Source organism: Ursus americanus, chromosome 23, assembly GCF_024610735.1.
Source record: "Ursus americanus isolate L20-20 chromosome 23, mUrsAme1.1.p, whole genome shotgun sequence".
Classification (NCBI taxonomy): domain Eukaryota; kingdom Metazoa; phylum Chordata; class Mammalia; order Carnivora; family Ursidae; genus Ursus; species Ursus americanus.
This window is the reverse complement of record NC_142149.1, coordinates 4,324,436-4,344,813: the sequence shown is the minus strand read 5'-3', so window position 1 is coordinate 4,344,813 and position 20,378 is coordinate 4,324,436. Positions and strand designations below refer to the sequence as shown.

At 62.1% G+C, this 20,378-nt stretch overlaps 1 protein-coding gene across 8 annotated transcripts in view; it reads left to right on the top strand.

The window, feature by feature from the left end:
- SEPTIN9 (septin 9) overlaps positions 1 to 18,262 on the top strand; it is a 151,187-nt gene extending 132,925 nt beyond the window's left edge. For all 8 annotated transcript variants that reach the window (XM_045814506.2, XM_045814508.2, XM_045814507.2 and 5 more), the window contains 9 exons: positions 6,474 to 6,665; positions 8,791 to 8,919; positions 9,301 to 9,382; positions 9,682 to 9,819; positions 10,459 to 10,576; positions 11,526 to 11,621; positions 11,918 to 12,014; positions 15,247 to 15,298; positions 16,333 to 18,262. In XM_045814506.2, the coding sequence (XP_045670462.2) occupies positions 6,474 to 6,665; positions 8,791 to 8,919; positions 9,301 to 9,382; positions 9,682 to 9,819; positions 10,459 to 10,576; positions 11,526 to 11,621; positions 11,918 to 12,014; positions 15,247 to 15,298; positions 16,333 to 16,465 (1,037 nt within the window). In that variant the 3' untranslated portion in view covers positions 16,466 to 18,262. The remainder of the gene's footprint in view (positions 1 to 6,473; positions 6,666 to 8,790; positions 8,920 to 9,300; positions 9,383 to 9,681; positions 9,820 to 10,458; positions 10,577 to 11,525; positions 11,622 to 11,917; positions 12,015 to 15,246; positions 15,299 to 16,332) is intronic.
- Positions 18,263 to 20,378: the final 2,116 nt, after the last annotated feature.

Genomic DNA, 20,378 nt, shown 5'->3' with positions numbered 1-20,378 from the left:
GGCAGCAGCTCTCCTGCTCGGAGCAGTCAGGCATCGGCCCAGGGGCTGTGGCCCTGACAGAGCCACATCTGCGTTTGGCAGATGAGACTGATGCTCGGGGAGGATGGGACTTGTGGGGACAGTGCTGGGGTGCAGAACAAGGCAGCAAGACACACAGGGAAGCGGCAGGCCGATAGGAGGGACCCCTGGGTGTTGGTTTCCAAGTCAGGCCTTGCAAGCCTGCGGTGGAGAGCTGTCTCCTGCAGCTGCCCTGGAGCCGGGATGGCGCGTGAGTGGCTCCAGAGGCATCCCAGCCAACAGCTGGCTCGTTTCCGGCGGCCGCCTCCCAGCCAGGGGAGCCTCCCCCAGCCCCTGGCCCAGGGAGCTACAGCGGCAGTCTGATCCCATCATCCGTTGCAGGCCCTGGGTCAGGGGAGAATTGGTCACCTGGGGCAGAAGGCTACAGAGGGGGTTGGCTTGGGGCTGTCAATTACAGCCCCTGCTGTGGGCACACAGAGGGGCCAGGTGGCCAGGTGGGGCTGGGTGGAGCCCTGCACTTCCTTTCTGCTTTAGGACCCTGCCGCTCAACTCCTGAGAAAAGGCCAGCCCAGCAGGTGCATGTGCTGAAGGGGTGGGGGGGGCAGGCCCCATCAGGCCAGCTGCCACCTGCCTGTGGGGGGTGGGGGCTCTCCCACAGGGCGTGGTAAATGGGCCAGGGCTCGAAATAGGGACCTGCAGAGAGAAATTGTCCACCACCCCCAGAATTGCCCTTTCTGGAAGCTGCAGGGCTGCTGACCCCAGGGCACCACCTGGCTGCATGGGGCTCCCGACCTCAGGCCTGAGTGTGGCGTCTGGGCCTCAGCCGTCTTCTGAGCCATAGAGCCGGCTGGTGGGCACTTGTGGGCACAGTTGGGTTCTTTTCAATCCAGCGCCACTGGCAGCTTCTGCTTTTCTTTCTGAATGTGACAGCTTTATTGAGATGACAGCTCCCGCACCAGACGATCCAGCCATTTAGGAAGTGCAGTGCAGTGGCATTTATTCCTGGTGGCGTTCAGCCGTCCCCTCTGTCACATTTTCATCACCCCGAAAGGAAATCCCCTACACTTGAAGCCACCGCTCTCCCCTCCGCCAGCCCCAGCACCGCTCGTCTACTTCTGTCTCTGTGGGTTTGCTGATTCCGGATGGTCACAGCAGTGGGATCACACCTAGGTGACCTTCTGCGGCGGGCTGAGCGGAACTCTGCATCGTGTTGGCAAAGGTTCGTCCCTGTTGGAGCAGGTGGCGGGATGGCACTGCTTTTGATGGCTGACGTTCCATTGTGTGGGTCCACCCACTGTCGTTCATCCGTTCTCTGTCAGTGCAGGTTTAGAGACTTCTTGAGTGCCGCTGTCCCGGCCTGGAGTTAGGGACGCCACGGCGTCAGGTTCAAGGGACCCGCAGAGTAGAGAGTAGCGCTGGGGGGCTGTGGTCAGGAACCATGGGGCCCAGGTTCCGCCCAGGTGGGCAGTGCCGGTGTGGTGGGGTGGGGGCCCTGCTAAGGGCCACGGGGAGCCACGGCCGGCCCCCCGAGGCCCCTGGCACCCACTGTGCAGTCCACGGAGAAGCAGTGAACCTGATAGGCTGGATACTCACAAGAACGCAGAGCAGGGACTCAGAGCCCTGCACAGCCGTGTTCACAGCAGCATTATTTGCAAAAGGGGCAAACGACGCGAGTGTCCGTTGGCGGATAAACAGTGGAACGTGATTCAGACTTGAGGAGGAAGGACATTCCGGCACCTGCAGCAACACGGATGTGCCGTGAGGCCGTCCGGCTCAGCAAGAGGAGCCGGCACAGGACAGGGCTGCGTGAGGTCCATAGACCGGTCAGATCCACAATCAGGAGCTAGACTAGAGGCCACTGGGGGGGAGGGGGGGCGGCACAGGAAGTTAGAGTCCCGTGGGCGCGGTTTCTGTGAGGGTGATGGAAACATTCTGGAGGGGGCTGGTGGTGATGGCACACCATCGCGGATGGGCTGCAGGCCGCAGAGGCAGACACGAAGCATGGTCGAAACTTTATGTTCTGTAAATGTTACCACAACTGAGAGGATAATTAGGCTGGAGGAAGGGATGAGGCAGTGTGTAGGGTCACCCCAGCCTGGGTGGTCTCCGGCCTTCCTTCCATGGGAGAGGTTGGTGGCCTGGGGGGCAGTGACGTCACCCTGGGCTTGAGAGCCTCGGGGGGGGGGAATTGTTGAGCCGGGGCTGCTGGGGGAGGGAGTGAGGCTACACGGGGGCCCACACCCCGAGATAAAACCGGCATCCCCTCGGAGGAGGAGGGGGAAGGAAGGGCATGGGAGTTTGCCCTCTCTCCACAGTGCCTTGCCCAAGAGGCAGGCAGGTGGTGCTGTGTGACCATGAGTAAGTTACTTAACCTCTCTGAACCTGAGTTTTCCATTTTTAAAAAATGGGGCTCCCCTGGGGTACCTGGCTGGCTTAGTCGATAGAGTGTGTGACTCTCAATCTTGGCGTTGTGAGTTCAGGCCCCAAGTTGAATGTAGAGATTACTTAAAAATAGAATCTTTTTTTAAAAATGGTGCTTGGGGTGCCTGGATGGTATAGTCCATTGGGCGTCTGACTCTTGGTTTCCGCTCAGGTCGTGATTTCAGGGTCATGGGATTGAGCCCTGCGTCGGGCTCCGTGCTCAGTGTGGAGTCTGCTTGGGATTCTCTCTCTTTCTCTCCCTCTTCCTCTGCCCTTCCCGCTCAGGCTCGCTTGCTCTCAAATAAATAAATCTTTTTAAAAACGGGGGGCTCCCTCTTGTTCTCTTTCGCTGATGAGGATGCAGAGAGAGTCATCTGGGACATAAATGTGAAATTTTCTTTTCTGTGAAGGACATCCCTTTCCTATTAATAGCATCTTGTGAAGTTCGGGTATGAGACAAATTCAGGGGCCAGGGCTGTGGGCAAGAGGATGAGGCCCCAGCCGCGGGGAGAGGTCACTGGGGGAGGTGGATTGGATGCAGGTCTGACCATCGTGGCGGCGGGGCTGTGGGCCAGGGGACACGCCCAAGATCTCGGTCATTCCATGACTATTGGGTGTCCCCCCCCATGCAGCTCTGGAGGTAAGGGGGAAGGGGAGGAGGCCAGCTGCCACCCTCCCTGGGGCCCACGGTGTGTGTCGGGGGCACACGGACGGTAATCACACGGCCCAGCAGTGAACGTGAGGCTTCGGGGTTGAGTAAATGCAGTGAAGGTCGTTGCATGTTGGCCTGGCTGCATCTGACTGCATTTCAGGGGGAAAAATAAATCACTCTGTGGACCTCAGTTTCCCTGTTTGCAAAGGAGGTAGGTTGAACTAGAATTCTGTGCTGTCCAATAACTTTACCGTTTGCCCTGGGTAGCTTTTTAAACGTAAATGAATTAAAATTAAATAAAATGAAATACACACTTCCTCGGTTGGATCGGCTGCGTTTCCAATGCTCAGAAGTCACGTGTGAAAACAGGTGGCAGTTCCTCAAAAAATTAAAAATACAATGCCATACGACCCAACGATCCCACCGCTGGGGAGGTGCCCGGTGGAACTGGAAGCAGCGTCTGCAGATACTCGCACACCTGTGCTCACAGCAGCGTTACTCACAAGAGCGAAAACTCAGAAGTAAGTCGGCGTCCGTCCAGGGACGAATGGATACCCTCTGGCCACGCCAGGGACTCTTAGCCTTAAAAAGGAAGGACATTCTGACAGCTGCTGTAACGTGCGTGAACCTAGGGACATGCTGTTAAGTGAAATAAGCCAGCCCCCAAAGGACAAATGCTGTAAGAGTTCTCTTTATATGGGGGTCCCCAGAGCAGCCAGATTCGCCGATGGCAGAATGGAGGCTGCAAGGGGGCGGGGGGATGGGGAGTTAGTGTTTAATGGGGAGAGAGTTTCAGTTTTGCAGGACAGAAGGTGTTCTGGAGGTTGGGTGCACGACAGCGTGAATGTACTTAACACCACCGGACTGTGCACTCAGAACGGTTGTCGGTAAATTTCGTGTGACATGTATTTTACCACCATTGACAAGATTGTCCCGTGTGGCCCCATATTCGACAGAGCAGCATAGGGTCTTCCCATCCTAGAAGCCCTTTGGGACGGTGTTGGAGGTGGTCTCTGCTGTCGCTCCCACCTGGCCGGAGCCCCCGGGTCCCTGGTGGCTCTCCGTGGAAAGCAGGCGTTTAGAGAAAGTGTCTCTGGGCAAGTTCGCCTGGTGGGGCCTCTGCTTTTCCCGCATGGACGTCCTGCCGGCGGACTCCACAGCCTGCCTCGTGGCCGGGCCGAGCACGGGCTCTGGCATCACCCCTGGTACCTGCGCCTGCGGCCGTTCGGGGAGGCAGAGGAGGGGCTCGCAGGAAGGGACCCTCACCTGTGCAAAGGCCAGGCCCTTCCTTCAGTTGGTGGGAAGGATGGGGCTTGTCGCGTTTTTGTTATTATTTCTCAAGCGGGGCGCTGGTGGGCAGGATGTTGGCTTTGTGGTTTGAGTTTCTGCAGTGGGTGTTGGTGCCTGGGGTGGGGGGAGCAGCTGGAGTGAAGGGGGGTTCCAGGGGCTGCACCTCCCCCCATTGGGCTCGGAGGGGTTGCGGGATGAATGTAGGAGTGGGTGGGGGGCCGGCCCAGGCCCGGACCGAATGGCTCTCAGACCCACCGGCAGATGGAAGCAATTTTTGGTCACGTGGGGCCGGGCTGAGCTGCCGGCCTGCGAGACAAGGCCCCAAGCCTGTGCCCAGGAAGCCGCCCGCAGCCACATGTTCAAGGCCAGATGCCGTGTTTGTCTTTGTTTATTTAAAGATGCTGGAGCTCGGGGACAGCCTTTCTGAAGACGGAGCAGAGGCAGATGCCTTCGGGGCGCTGCTGGGAGAGGCCCATCATTGCGCCTCCTGCGCCCCTTGCCTTTCCCTGGCATGGGGGTGGGGGTGGGCAGCGGGGCCCCGGGGCAGTCCCTGCCCTCGCTTAGGAGCTCGACCCCAATTCTGCGAGTCTGCGAAGTAGGAATGCCGGCGCTTTGTCAGGTTGAGAAAACGGGGAAGTCGAGCGTTGTTGTGCGGAGAAACCACCCACACTCCGATTTCTGGAATTTGTCAGTTGCTCATCCTTGTTGCCGAAGGAGAGGGTGCTGGCCCCCGGGGTCCGCTCCCTCTGACACTCCTGCAGAGCAGAGGTGTGGCCGCCAAGGTGCGAGCCGGCTGGGCCCACTGGGGTTTGGCACTGAGGTTTGGTTGCGGAGAGAGTCTGTCACTTCCCCAGGAAGTGGGAACAGTTTACCTGAAGTCCCCGCGGTGGTCTTCTGGCCTGGCAGCCCGTGTCCTGTGTCCTGTTGCTTGACCCTGCTTCCCCCCCCCCCCGGCGGACACCTGGGAGCGGGGGGTTCTGGGGCTGATGCCCAGGGAGGTGTCAAGATGCACCGTGTGCATTCTTGGGAGGTGGGAGGGAGCTGACGGGTCAGCCCAGTGGTCGAGGGGTGGGAAGAGCCTGCGGTACAGGGAAGGCCTCCAGGGGAACCGAGAGGCTGGCTGACGAGAGGTGTGGTCAGGCGTGTGTGGCGTGTCCAGGGGTGCACCGGGTCATGGCCGATGTGCTCCTGCCAGGCCCTGGTGGGGACCCACCCTGTCCTGAGCACCCTGACCAGCTCCACTGGGGGAGTGCCCCTCATGTCCCCACTGGGTGCCTGTGGCCCTCCCTCCTCTAGGCCTCTGACCTGGGCGTGTGGTGAGGGCAGCCAGGGGAGGAAGGGAGGAAGGTTCTGACCTGCAAACTGCAGGAGCTTGAGTTCTTTCTAGAAGCTCAGTCCTGTCTGCCCGTCCACAGACCTGAAAGCAAAAGCTGTGGGTGTGGGCGCGCAGGTGCCGGGCAGAGAGAAGACAGCCCCTGGGCGCAGTGCAGGGTGGGGGTGGGGAGCTGCCCCAGCGCCCTGTCTGCCTGCCATCGCTGGGGACAGCTGGGCCCGGGAGGAGCTTGCTCGGCGTCCAGGGCTGTCGGTGGGTACCTGGGACTGAACACACCTCACCCAGCGGCTGCAGGACCACAGAGACCGGGTCCTCCCGCCCTTCTGCAGAAGGCCGTCCTCTCCTTGGTCCTGGCTCACAGGCTGGCCCGCACACTCAGCTGTTTGGCCCCGAGGGTCCGGAGACCTTGGGGCTGCAGCAGGTGTGGGGGCCTGTTTGAGTCAGATGTAGGAGGTGGACAGGGCCCACCTGGGTGCCCTGGGGCAGGATGGAGGCTGGGAAGAGGAGGGCTGGGGTCAGTTCTGCCTTGGAGCCAAGGGAAGGACACCACGTAGCCGGCCGCAGGTGGAGAGGGTGGGGTTCTGCGGGCAGGGGGGCCTGTAGGTCTGGGGTGTTCCGCAGGGGTCTCTTGGGCAACTGAGCCTCAGTTTCCCTGTTCGAGAAATGGGGGTGGTGGTGAGAGGCCCTGAGGATGCAGGTGCTTTGCAGATGCGTGTGTCGGACCCCCTGACGCCCCCCCCCCCCCCGTTCTCCCCGCAGCCCCCGAGGCAGCTCCTGGCTGCACTGGCGACATGGCCGACACCCCCAGAGACGCCGGGCTGAAGCAGGCGCCCGCGCCCCGGAACGAGAAGGCCCCCGCGGACTTCGGCTATGTGGGGATCGACTCCATCCTGGAGCAGATGCGCAGGAAGGCCATGAAGCAGGGCTTCGAGTTCAACATCATGGTGGTCGGTGAGTGCGTACCCCGCCCCGCAGGCGCTGGGGCTCCGTCTGCTCTCCTGCAAACGGGGGGGGGGGGGGACGGGGACGGGGACGGGGACGGGGACGGACACACCCGGCCCGCAGGGTGGATGGCGCGTGGCCGCGTGTGTGCCTGCCAGGAGGGCCCCGGTTTCCATCGTGCCTCAGACGGGCCTCAGCTCCTCAGCACAGGAACCGGGGACAGCCCGGCAGGTGCTCGGCGTGGCCGCTCGCTGACCAGCATCCTCCGCCTTCTGCCGTCGGCTTCTGCGGCAGCTTCACCCCGCCGTGGCTCAGCCCTGGACTTCCACGGCCAGCAGGCCTGGCTGGAGGCATCCTGGTGGCCCCAGGGGAGGTCATTGATGAGCCCGGCCTGGTCAGGGCTAGGGGCCAGACTTGGGGGAGCACCGGGCAGCCTCTTGTTCCCGAAGCTCTTTGGGCCCCATTCGGTCCTCACAGAAGCCCTGTCAAGAGGGTGCCCCACTTTGTAGGCAGCAGTGAGGCCCAGAGAGGGCATGCCAAGGACTCTGCTCACAGGGCAGAGAGCCGGAGCAGAGCTCTGGAGGGAGGCAGCTGGGCTGGGAGGGCGTCTGTTGGGGGTCTGCAGACCCAGGGTGGAATCCGAGCTTCACCCCCATTGAGCGGTGTGGTGCTTGTTCTCTCTTCCCTGGGCCTTCTCCCAGTCTTGGTTTGCTCATCCATAAAATGGGACTGCTGGGAGGGCAAATCAGACACGGTGCGGCTCCCACGTGGCCGCAGTCACTGGAGAAGTGGGGGAAGTCGCAGAAGCAGCAGCGGGGGTGGTGAGGATGACAGTCCTTGAAAGTTCCCGTCGGCATCTCCCAGATGTCGGGCGCCGTGGCCAGGACGTGTGACGTAGCCCCGGCCTGACCTGGCAGGGGGGACACAAGCAGGTGGGCTGAGGGGGACGTGGACAGCTTGGCCCAGGGATTCCCAATGTCCGCCTACGGTGTCCTGGGAGCCCACGCTTTTCCTTGCAGGGTTATCAAAGTTGGAAAATGGGTGTAATTTAATTTTTAAAAATATGTTGGCTAGCACGGCGTTCAGCAGCTCAGGGAAGGGGTGAGGTGCTGGGGCTCCACGGGTGGGCTCGTGCCTGTGAGGCGTGTAAGCACGAGCGGCTGCTCCCTGTGTGGACCCCGAGGTGCAGGGTCATGGCGGGGCCCCCACCCCCACGCTGGGCTCTGTGCCTGTTTCCTCATCCATCGGAGGGGATGGCGACGGTTCCTGGGCGCACGCGGGGGTGAAACAGCCTCGCTTAGGAGAGTGTCCAGAGCCTAGGGGTCTGCGGCAGCAACAAGGCCAGCCCGAGATCCAAGACCGTTGTGAGCAGGAGGGTCCTCCCCACCCCCCCGCCCTGGTCTGCCCTCTGCCCTCTGCTGTAGGAGGGGACCCGGCTGAGGTGAGGTTTGGGCACAGCAAGGCCAGGGGCACTGATGGGGCCCAGGTGCCTGGGAGCCACGTGGGGGTGGCCTGGTGCCCTGGGGGCCCACTGGCCAGTCAGCCTCTCAGCAGCAGGGTGTGCGGATGTGGGGACTGGCCCGTGGCTGTTCCTATTTCTGGCAGCGAGACGCAGCTGCCCACCCCAGGAGGAACTGACCCAGTGGCTTTTCCCCAAGCCGCGTGGTCACTCGGCTGAACGTGCCAGCACTTCCAACCCAGATGACCCCCAGAAACTGGGAGCCCAGCCCCGGGGTCTTTGCACCAGAACCCCGCAGCATGGGTGGCCTAGCTGTGGGTTAGACTATGGCAGGTTTGCAGAGCCTCCCTCCTGTGGTCCTGGGACTCGGTAGAGCTTTTTCTTCAAACCTTATGACCCCGGCATGTCCAGCTGTGAAGAGGGGAGCTGCACCGGCGGGCTGAGCCCCCCACTCGGCCTCGCCTGTGCTGCTGTGCATGTCAGCTCCTCCTCGGGCCCCCTGGGTCCTGCCCTGCTACAAGGCGCCACGAGAGTCGGGCCACTGCCTGGGCATCCCAGCCCTTCCTGCCTCCTGACCTCCCCTGACCCCGGGCCCCCACTGAGGGGTGCTGGGGGGCAGCACCCAGGTATTGCTGAACCACAGGGGCCGCTGACCGGCTCCCATCCTCTCCTCAGGGCAGAGTGGCTTGGGGAAGTCCACCTTGATCAACACCCTCTTCAAATCCAAAATCAGCCGGAAGTCGGTGCAGCCCACCTCGGAGGAACGCATCCCCAAGACCATTGAGATCAAGTCCATCACGCACGGTGAGCGTCGGGGTGGGGCTGGCGGTGTCGACGTGGGGTGTGGGGGTGCCGAGTCGGGTCCCCTGAGCTGGGCAGGTTGAAACTCTGGGTCAGGGATGCTCTCCAGGACCCTTGCAGGCCTTGGTCAGATGGAGCCCCTGGAGGCAGCGGGGTTCCACCGAAACCCACAGCTGTCCCCAGCGCCTCCTGGGCTTCACTGCTACCGGTGGTCCTCTCCCTGGCATCACCTGCGGGCTCATTGCTGGTCACCCACGGACACCCCACGTGGGCCTCAGGATAGGGCTGGCCAGGTTCCTACCAGGCAGGACCCAGGCCACGCCGGGTGTCCGTGAGGATCCGGGGTCCCCCCGCTGAGCTCCCGGGCGCTGCGATTCTGTGCAGATATCGAGGAGAAGGGTGTCCGCATGAAGCTGACGGTCATCGACACGCCGGGCTTCGGGGACCACATCAACAATGAGAACTGGTAAGGACCCGTGGGGCTGCCTCTCCGGGCCTGCTCTGCTGCTAAACCGTCAGAGGCCCCCAAATCCTCGACGAACGTAGTTACCCTGAGAATCTGGCCCTCCTCCTCCCTGGGGTCAAAGGTCAGCATGGGAGGCTGGTGTGGAGGCGCTCGGGGAAGGCTGCGGTCTCTGCTAAGAACGCCCCACACCCCTGGCACTTGTACTGGAAGGCTGGGCCTCGGGGGATTGGGGGCCGCCCCCCGGGGGAGACCGGGCTGGAGCCGTCCCCCGCCGCGGCTGACGGGGCCTCGCCCTGCAGCTGGCAGCCGATCATGAAGTTCATCAACGACCAGTACGAGAAGTACCTGCAGGAGGAGGTCAACATCAACCGGAAGAAGCGCATCCCGGACACGCGCGTCCACTGCTGCCTGTACTTCATCCCTGCCACCGGCCACTCGTGAGTCCCCCGCGGGCCGCTTGACCGGGGTGGCCCTCTGCCGACAGGTGCAGACCCCGCGCCGTGCCTGCGGCTGCTTCTCGCACCAAGCAGGAAGAGCGGACGCAGCGCCACTGCCGGGCGGAGGATGGTGGCCGCCGTTCGGGGCCCTGCGATGCCGCGCCCACGCCCGCTCGGGACGGGCTTCCAGTTGGGGGCGGGTGGCACGCCAGGGCCGGTGGGTGAGGTCTGGGGACGCCCGGACAGCAGCCGGTCCCGGAGGCTTGGCTGGGTGGGCCCAGAGCTGCTGGGTGCTTCCTCCCACTTCTCCCCCAGCTGCCCCCTCTGGGAGGACGCCTCGCCCAGGACGGTGCTCGGAGCCAGCCGCATCCCCAGCCTGCTCCTGCCCAGCTCGGTGGCTCTCTGTCTGGGGAAGCCCCTCGTCCTCTTTTCCACCCTTGCTCGGGGCCTGGCCGGCACTCAACCCACGGCCTTGGCCTTGGCCTTGCTGGCGTGTCCCCACCTGGGAGCCCCCACGGGCACCCTGAGGGCCCTTTCTCAGCTCCAGCCGGCCAGAGGCAGGCAGCCCCGCCTCTCTCGTTCCGTCCCCATCGCTCCGTGCCCCTCAGCCAGACGCTCACCCGCGCCGCTCTGTTGCAGCCTCAGGCCCCTGGACATCGAGTTTATGAAGCGTCTCAGCAAAGTAGTGAACATTGTTCCCGTCATCGCCAAGGCCGACACGCTGACCCTGGAGGAGAGGGTCTACTTCAAACAGCGGGTAGGGCTTGCCACCTCCAGCCAACCCCCCCCCCCCCCCCAGCGGGAGCGAGGCTGGTGAGGGGCCATTAGACGCAACATGCCGGGTTTTCCCCAGGTGGAAGAGGAAGCCCAGAGGGGGTGGTCCCCACCGAGGGGACAGGGGGCCTCATCTTCCTTCCCTACCGCGGTCCCACGTCAGGCCGCCGTCCACGCAGGAGGGTGCGCCCGGGGCCGCTGCTTCCTAACAGGCCACACATCAGAGCTACCTGGGGGAGCAGGGAGAATGAGGCATCTGGGCCCCGCAGGGCCTCCAACCTGGTGGGCATGAGCCAGGAGACCCTTCAGTCTAATCCCTGGAGCTCCACACGCCCCCCTTGGGCCTCGGCCTACGGGCCCGGGTGCAGGGGATTTTCCCAGCATGCTCGGGGAGGGCTGTGCCCTTGGCGCGGGTGCGTCTGCTGGAGGGAACAGGCACAGTGGCGGGTCCGTGCTTGGGGCAGGAAGGACGGCTGTACGCGGCCCTATCTGTGGGTGGTGCTGTGTTGCAAACGGAGGCAGGTGCATGCTGGGCTGCAGAGGGCCCGTGCAGCTCTCGGGGCCCGCCGTGGCAGGGGGTTTCCAGGTGGAGCTCGAGGGACGACTCGACAACCCGGAGCTGCTGTCGTCTCTGGGTGTGACGGGCCAGGGAGGCAGGACGGGGAGACGCTCGGGACTCCAGTGGACTTGGGTGGACTCAGGTGGCTACACGTGTCTCCGGGCAGGCAGGTGCCTCTGCCTCTGCAGCTGCCTCTCCTCCCCTCAGGAGGCACCAAAACGAGAGAATCAGGGTCACCAGCCCTATGGAGCCTGCCCTTGACCCCAGGCTGGGCGCCCTCACTTTCTGGAGGTCACAGCGCAGTCAGATCCTGGGGGGCCAGTCCAGCTTGCTGTGTGGACGGCGCCCACATCTTTCCCCTCTGGATCCCCAGATCACTGCAGACCTGCTGTCCAACGGCATCGACGTGTACCCCCAGAAGGAGTTTGACGAGGACTCGGAGGACCGGCTGGTGAACGAGAAGTTCCGAGTGAGTAGACTGGCCAGATGCTGTTCCCAGAGGCCCCTCTGTTCCTGCTAGAGGACACGGGCGGGATCTTCCTGCCCTCTCCAGTGGGACTGGGGAAATGGGTGGGATGGCCTTGAGCCATGAGAACGTATTCTCTGGGCCAGAAGGGGTCAGAGCCCAAGTGTTCACATGTGGCTCTCTCAGGCCAAGGGTCTCCGTTCTGGGGGGCCCCGGGCTCAGGACAGCTCCTCCCCGGGGCCCAGGGAGTGGACTGGCGTTTGCACACACGTGACCAGTGCTGCTTGTCCCTCCCCCAGGAGATGATCCCGTTCGCCGTGGTGGGCAGTGACCATGAGTACCAAGTGAATGGGAAGAGGATCCTTGGAAGGAAAACCAAATGGGGGACCATCGAAGGTAATCGTCAAGCTGCTGGGGCCTCCATACAGATCGGAAGACTCAAGCTTGGGCACCGAGGCCCCGGCTGGGTGCTCCTGGGCTCATCCATTGCATTGCCCCACTCAGCCATTGGGAGGGGGGCAGGTGGCGTGTCCAGGGCCCACAGCTGTTAGCTGATGGAGCTGTGCCTTCCCCCCGTTCTCCCAGGGGGCAGGGAAATATCCAGAGAGGAAAGGAAGGAGCCATGAGGGGTCCTGCCAAGTTCTGGGTTCTGGTGCTGGTGTTTCATGGCCATGCTGTGTGACCCTGGACAAATCGCTCCACATCTCTGGGCCTAGGACAGGGCTGGGTTATAGCTCTGTCCAGCTCTGAGAACCAGACGGCCCGCCCGCTGCAGAAGTTCCCGGGACCCCCACATCTTGGTGTCCTGGGGCTGCTGTCACAAACGAGCACAGGCTGGGTGGCTTGAAACAGAAATTTCTTCTCATAGTTCCAGAGGCCGGAAGTCAAGGTGCCAGCGGGGTTGGTTCCTTTCGGGGGCCCTGAGGGAGAATGTGTTCCAGGCCTCTCTCCTGGTGGCTGTCGGCCATCCTCCGCATCCCTTGGCTTGTCCCCAGTCCCCGCTCTGCCTTCAGCTTTCTGACCGTGTCTGTCTTCTCAGGACTTTTGTCATTGGCTTAGCGTCCACTCGAAATCCCTCTTAGTTTCTCTGCCTTAGTTACATCTTGAAAAACTCTTTCCAAATAAGCTCCCGTTCACAAGTCCCGAGGGAGTAGGCAGTTGGACGTGGTTTGGGGGACACAGTTGAACCCCCTCGGGTGGTTCTTCACCCCCGCTCTCTTCCGTCCTCCCTCTTCAGAACAGAGGAGGGAGAAAGGACAGACTGAAACAGGCCACTTGGTCTTCGATCCCGTGGCTGAGGGCCTAGTACAGCCACTGCCCCCTCGCCCCCCATGAAATTGGGCAGATCCCTTAATCCCCCAGGGCCTCAGTTTTCACCATCCTTAAAATGGGTACTATGTGCCAAGATTTTAGTAAAATGACAGAATGTCTCAAAGACTTTTGAAGTTTTGGCGGCAGCAAAAGCTCTAAGAAAGTGACCACTGGGGAAATCCATTGGTTGGCGACCTCCCTGCCTCCCTCCCTCCCTCGCTCCCTCCCTCCCTCCATGCAGGCTCATTTACATGCATTATCTTGCTGCGTGTTTAACCCCCTGCCCCCTGCGGCTGTCCCTGCACCCTCCTGCAGAGAGGCCCAGGCTGTGGTACCCCAGGGTCCACCCCTTTGAAAGCCTGGGGGAGGCATGGAGAGGCACACAGACCCGCCCCGGGTGCCCACGTAGGTGCTGGCCGGTTGGTGCAGGATGGTGTTTTCTGAACCAGTGTCTGCTGGCTCTGTCCTGCCACAGCTGTCCCCTCCTCTAGGGGTATCTCTGTGGGAGCCGCACAGCTCCCCGTCCACCTCCCTGTCCACGCAGGCAGTCTCTGAGCCAGGCTTCACTGGGGCTCATCCCGCCTGGCTCCACCTTGTCCTGAAATGTTGGTGTTAGGAACTGTTCCATGGGCGCACGTTCCGGGGGGTGGAGAAGTGTGGGATAAGAAAGGCCCATGGGGTCGCAGGGACAAGGGAAGAGGCTTGGGGGCAGCCCAGGGATGGACGCGCCTCTGCTGCCCCCTGGTGGCCGGCTTCAACCCGCAGGCTCACCTTGGGGTGGTGAGAAACAGCCCCGCAACACCTGTAGGGACAGTGGCGAGGTGGCGGGCCTCCCATTCCTGCAGCCTTCACGAGCACCCTGGAGGAAATTTCTGCCCCCTGTCAGCATAGCTGAACAGCCCCCCAACACTGGCGGCTCTTTATCTCCGGGGCCTTGTGCACTCATAACCGACCAGAGGATGGGCCGCTCCGTGCTGGCCCCTGGTGAGCCTGTGTAACAAGCGCTGTTCCCTCATTCTTGTCCCCCCATCCCCGGTCCGGTTTCTTTGACCTCCCCCCTCCCCCACTGGGTGTGCGCCATCCCGAGGTGGTTCACTCATCCTTGGCAGCTGCTTGGTGCACACAGTTAACTCATCGAATCCCGTTGTGTCCCTGAGAGGTGGGTGACATTTGAGCCCCGCTTTACAGACGAGGAAACTGAGGGTCAGAGAGACCAGGATAAGTCACCGCAGGCCAGGAGAAGCAGCAGCCACGTGCCCGGACTCCCGGCCTGGGGCTCTGTTCTTCCCGCCAGCTCTCACTGCTTCTCCGCGTTCGGTAGTAATGCTGTGTGAGAGTCCGTGGGCAGAAGGTTCCAGTGTGGGCACAGCCCCGTGCTGGTGGGGCCGTGGGGGGAGGGCTGGGGTGTGGAGGGCGGAACCCAGGCCCACCGCAGCTGGAGTAAGGTGGAGGCACCAGGGCTCTCTCTCCCCAGCCCTGCCTGCCAGCTGGTGGGGAGTGGAGGGGGCAGGCCCCTTTCCTGCGTTCTGAACCCCGATTCCCTGAGACCACAGAAGCGGGGCCATAGTGGTACCTTGGGTGCGTGAAGATTGGGTTAAACGTGCAGGCGCCCTGCACCGGCCGCCTTTCCGTTTGACCTCCGTGCCCCTCAGCGCAGACGGCGCCACTCCGCGCGGTCAGAGGGCCTGCACGGGCGTGGTAATCACACGGGCGAGTTACACAGCAGAGCCGTGAAGTGAACAGGGAGGCTGCCACCAGCTTCGGCCCCAAGCCGCCACCAGGGTGCCGCTCGAGGGGACCTGTGGGCACCTGGGGGTCCCTCCCCGCCCCAGCTTCCCACGTCCCCAGAGCGAACCCTTGCCCTGCAGCTCGTGCTTCGGGCGTGTGTGTGTCGCCGGGAAATGCAGGGCTCCTGCGCTCCGTGTAAATGGTAACATGTGCGGGAGAAGGCCCACCTTTAGTCCCTGCCTTGATCCGTTGCCGCCTGCCCCCCATTTTCAGGGTGTCCTGGGACATGCTGCTCTGGTTCCCAGTGAGGAGCAGTGGTGGCCTGCCGTCCTGTGGCCCACCCCCTGCTGCAGCGTGGCCAGGCTCCTGTACCACGTCCCCACTAGACTGGAACCCTCTGGAGGGCGGGCGCCCGGTCAGGCCTGCCCTGGTGGTGTCCGCAGAGCCGGGTGCCTGTGGAGCAGTGACTCCCCCCCCTTCCCCCCCCACTTGCCCGGGCTCCTCTGGGCACCAGAACTGCTGGCGGGAGGGGAGAGGCAGGGCGGGGGAGGGGCTTCGAGTGACTTTAAAGCTCCTTCTGTCTCCTCAGTTGAGAACACCACCCACTGTGAGTTTGCCTACCTTCGGGACCTCCTTATCAGGTGAGAGAGGGCTGTGGGGTGTTGGCCTTGGCCCCCTGAGGGCCCCGAGAGGGCCTTGAGTCAGGAGTGTGAGCAGTGGGGGGGTAGGCAGAGGTCCTGGATGGCAGCTGGTCAGTCCTCCCCCAGGAGGACCTTGGAAGCCCGTTGTCTAAAACACCTCGTGGAAGTGAAGCCGGAAGTAAAAATCCTTCATCTGTGTGAGAGCACCCGGATGGGAAGGGGCCAGGTTCTGATCACTGCAGCCTGAGTCCCATCAATTCAGGGCCCCAGGGGGTCTACTGTGGGATGGTGTGTGTCTCCCAGTCCCATCCCAGTGTCTTCTGACCCCACCGCTCTGACCTAGCTCAGGCTCCTTGGTTTTCCTTGAGCCTAGGCAAGGAGTAGCCATCCTTAGGCCGTGCCAGCTCGCTGGGCGTGGGCATTTAACTGGAGATAGTGGGGGCTCCAGCCACGGCGCCAGGGGCCCCAGCTTCTCAGTCAGCAGGTGGGTGCATTCAGGGGATGAAGTCCAGTGGAGGGTCAAGGCTGCCTCTTGGGGCCTCTAGGTTGGGGCATGGAATGTGGCTTCCAGAAGTCACCCCACTGTGTTGGAGAGCCTGAAGACCATAAGCCCTTCCGAGCCCCCTTTCCAGTCTGTCCTGTCGGGCTGGGAGGGAGGGAGAACCTGAGCACAGGACTGGTAGGGTCGACCAGCACTCCAGCTCAGGCTGTAGGCCCAGGACCGGCGGTCTCCCACTGGCCACTGGCCCGGTGCTTCTTGATGGCAGCAAGGACATTCCAGCGCTCGCCCTCTGAGTGTGCACCCAGCCCCTGTCCGTGGACTGGCCACAGGCTTGACACAGATGGGGGCATGTGCATTAGAACCTAGGTGTTCTGAGAGGGTCTGGGTCGCCGTGGAGACTGCCTGCAGACGCCCGCCGTGCGCAGGCCTGGGCCGCCTTGCTGGGCCTTCCGAGCCCTCCTGGGCTGAAGGCCTGTCGGGGGGCTGGGGTGGGGGGGGCAGGATCAGCACCTGCGACCTCCTGTCCCCGCAGGACACACATGCAGAACATCAAGGACATCACCAGCAGCATCCACTTCGAAGCTTACCGCGTGAAGCGGCTGCACGAGGGCAATGCCGTGTCCAACGGCGTCGAGGAGAAGGGGCCGGAGGCCCAGGAGATGTAGACCTGCCCTGCCCATGGGACCCTGCCCCCAGTCCTTCCCAGCACCGCCCCCAGGCCCGCCCACATGCCCCATTTTATTTTATTTTATATAATTTTCTCCACCTGTCATCGTTCCGCCCCTTTACACGCCGCCAAGTAACAAGGTCACATGTGCCCTCCTGAGTCTGTGCGTTCTCAGCCGCTGACTGTGGGGCGCAGGTGCGGTCTCGGACAGGAGGCCGTCCCTCTGACCGTCCCCGAGGTCTGGGAGAGGCTGGGCCGTGGTCGGGAGGGGCAGGAGAGGACCCGCGGGTTCCGCGACAGCCCCCAGTGCCAGGTGCAGCTCCCGGTCGCCCTCAGCCCCAGCCTCTGAGCAAGGCAGGCTGGTCGGGGGAGCCGGCCTGGTGGACCTGGAGCCCCTTCCTGCCCCCTCCTTCCTGCACAGCCCAGGCCATAACTCGGACCCCTAACTCAGAGCCCCCGCCCTTGCCCCGATCAAGGGAATCGTTAATTCCATGAGATGCGAGTTGCCAATTGCTTAGACACAGGGAGGCCCATTGCCTGCTTCCCGCCCGCCCGCGAGCCCGTCCCGGAGCAGAAAGTGCCTTTATCTCAGCCGTCCACGAGCCAGCCTTCTCTCCCCCGCTGTCCCTGCCCCCAGAACTGGGGACAAGTCGGAGAGAGGGAGGTGTGTCTTCATTTCTCCATCGCCCCCACCCCCAGATTTGATTGAGCATGCAAAGGGAGGAAAAAGATGCACCCCACTCCAGCCCACCCCCGTGATTTTGGGGAAGGTCCAAGCAGGTGAATCTGGTGGAGGAACTGAGGGAGGGAGAGGGGACCATGCGGGAAGGAGGGGGCTGTGTGGGCCGGGGCTTTGCCTGTTCAGAGCAGCCCACGTGACCCCAGCGCTTGCCCTGCCCCTTGTGATTGGGAGAGTGTGTTTCTGTCCGTCTGTCTGTTCAGACATGTCTGTTTAGACATCTCTTTGGCCTAAGAGGCTCTGGTTAAATTACGCCCAGGCGGTACACATTCAGCCGTCCTGGCCCAGGCCTTGCTGACACCTTAACCCCAGGAACTTTCCGTTGCCCTAAAGCTGCCTGGGCTCCTGCACCCCAGAGCCCATCGTAAAGACCCCCCAAAGAGGGAGAGGTCAGGAGGCAGGTGTGCGTGGCCCCTCACGGGGCTGCAGCCCAGCATTTGACAAGCATGGCTCAGCCGGTCCCTCCTGCTCCCTCACCCTCTGTCTCCACGGGGAGACCAGCAGGGAGCGTCCGAGCCGCGCACGGCAGACGGCAGCCTGCCTTCTGGAGAGCGAGGGGCCTGGCGCAGGTCATGAGATGAGACGCAGGGGAGGTACACGCGTTTCTGCTCACCCCAGGCTGGCTTGTTGCAGCCCGTGAGAAAAGCAGCGGGAGGAAGGGGGTGCGGACAGGCCTGTGCCGGGTGTGTGTGTGTGTGTGTGTGTGTGTGTGTGTGTGTGTACACGTACGTGTCCTTGCATTGTGTGTTCACTCCCCACCTAAGACAGGAAGGACCCCTTAGCGAACCCATTTACTTGCCGACTTGCCCCGTTTTTGCCAAAACTAAGATTGCGAGGAAACGCCCAGCCCCAGGGGCGGGGTGAGGGTGTGGGGCAGCCCCCCGGGCGGGACGGACTCGCTTTCCTTATCTGTAGCCAGACCCTGACAGGTCGTGAGTTCCACTGGCATCAGTTCCACAGTGGCCTTCTGCTATGTGCCTCCTGAGAAATTCGTCTTTTTGTATAAATAACAAACTGTTGAAAATGTATTTCCTGAAATAAATGTCCAAACGCAAACCTGGCGGGGGATGTGTTCTCTGCCTGTCCCCAAGGCATGGTTCTGCTTCGAGAAGAAGCCATCGCACTGGTTGCTGAGGACTGTTTCATCTCATGATGGGGAAGCTGGTTTCGGGGAGCTCAGAGGCCCGCGTTTTTGCGGAAAGCCAAGGGCAAAGTTTTCCTGATTTCTTCACTTAAGGAAGCTGGGAAGGGTTTCCCGCAGGGCGACACCGCAAGCCCCTTCTGTTCCTGTAGGGTTGGAAATAAAGTTTCTCTTAAAATTTGCCCTATTAGATCGAACCCTAGGAACTGGTCAGTAGTGGGCGGTAGGTCCCTACCAGTGAGCTTGGTCCCAGAGAGCGCGGCCCTGGGTCGAGGGGTTCGGGAGGCTGCCATGGGTGCGCGTCTCTGCACACCGCCGTGGGCATTCGCCGTGCGTAACACACCACCACAAACCGGGCCGCCCCAAACAACAGAAACCTGTTCTCTCCTGGCTCCAGAGGCCAGAAGTCCAAGGCGGAGGTGTCAGCGGACCGTGCTTCCGCTGGCCTTCTACTCCGTGCCCCCTTTTTTCCTTGCAGACAAGAAACAGATCTCTTGTAAGGCGCTCCCGCTGGACTGGGGCCCACCTTCAAATGGCCTCATCTCGTCCTTAACTTAATTACATCTGTTAGGACCCTGTTTCCAAATAAGGCCACGTTCTGAGGTTCTGTCTGAGGACACGAATTTGTGGGGGGGGGTGCTGTCCAACCCATGGCATCCCCTTCCCCCTCCATCGCTGGGCCTCGGGGACGGGACGGTGGCCCAGGGCCCTGCAGCGGGACTCAGTGATGCGGGTTCGAGGTTTGCTCTGCCACTGACCGGCTGGGTGAGGATTACCTCAGCCCCTAGGCCTCCCCAGCCCTTCCGTCGGGCAGGTTGGCTGGTTCTGCAGAAGGTAAGATGGGTTTCGTGTCCAAATGAGTCAATGGACAGTGGCCACATGGACCATCTGCTTCCTGGATTCTGGGGTGTCACCGGCTGCCGATGTCTGCTGGGGGCACAGGAGGAGGACAGGGTCAGCCTGGGGGTGGGGGCTGCGAGGCCATCATCTCAAGGCGCTTCCGCTCTGACAGCATCTGCTCTTACACTTCTTGACCCTGAAACTCCTCCCTCTCTCCGCCAGACTGAAACCCGTCCCCATTCCCATTTTCGCCCCCGCTGCCCTCTCTGGGCCTGGCCTTCTCCAAGCCTTGATCTCGGTTCCAGAATTTGGCTCCTGCCCCTTGTGCCGCTGGTCCCTCACTCGCCAGCCTGACGGGGACCGGGCCACTGGTTCTGCCCCCCCACCTGCACTTCCCATCCAAGGGCAGCCCGGGAATGCCTGCGGTGATGGGGGCCCCTCCCACTCAAGCAGATCCCCTGTGGATCCGGGTGACCAACAGTCCCAGTCTGCCAGGACGTGGGGTTTCCAGGAATGTGGGACTAGCAGTGCTAAAACCGGGATGGTCCTGGGTGAGTCAGGCAAGTCACCCTGTGTAGACCGCACACCACCCTGACCCTTCCCACTGTTCGGGGTCCTGGTCTTGGACTCCTTGGTCCAAGGGACTCCAGGGGAGCTGGGCTGTTGCCAAGACATCCTGGAGGTGAGTGGGTGGCCCCAAGGACCAGCCACTATGTCCTACTGGCTCTGAGCACCTGTGTGGGGGTGGGATGTCCCGAGGGGGCTGTGGTGACCAGGTGTCCTGTGCTCATGCCTTCCCTGCTCTGGGCTGCAGGATTTGAACCAAGAAAATGATCAAATCAACAGGCAGGTTTTTTTGGGGGGGAGGCTTTTCCAGACCCTGCCTTGTGTGTGTCCTTGCGTCTGGCAAGGATCCATGGCAGGTGGCCTCCACCTGGGGGAGAAGCCAGATGGAAATCAGCTAAGGGGTCCCCTTTCGGATCTATATTTATGGATGTGCCCCCTCTCATTTTTAAACATTACTTTCTGACTACAAAAGTAACAAAGTAGACAATGTGGAATGTGGAAAATGCCACGAAAAAAACCCCACACCGCAAGGAAATGAAAAGCCCGCCATCCTCCCTAGTGTCAACTCTGGTGGGGGCTGGAGTCCTTAGCCTCATGGTTCCTGTGCTTTGCTTTGTCTCCTGC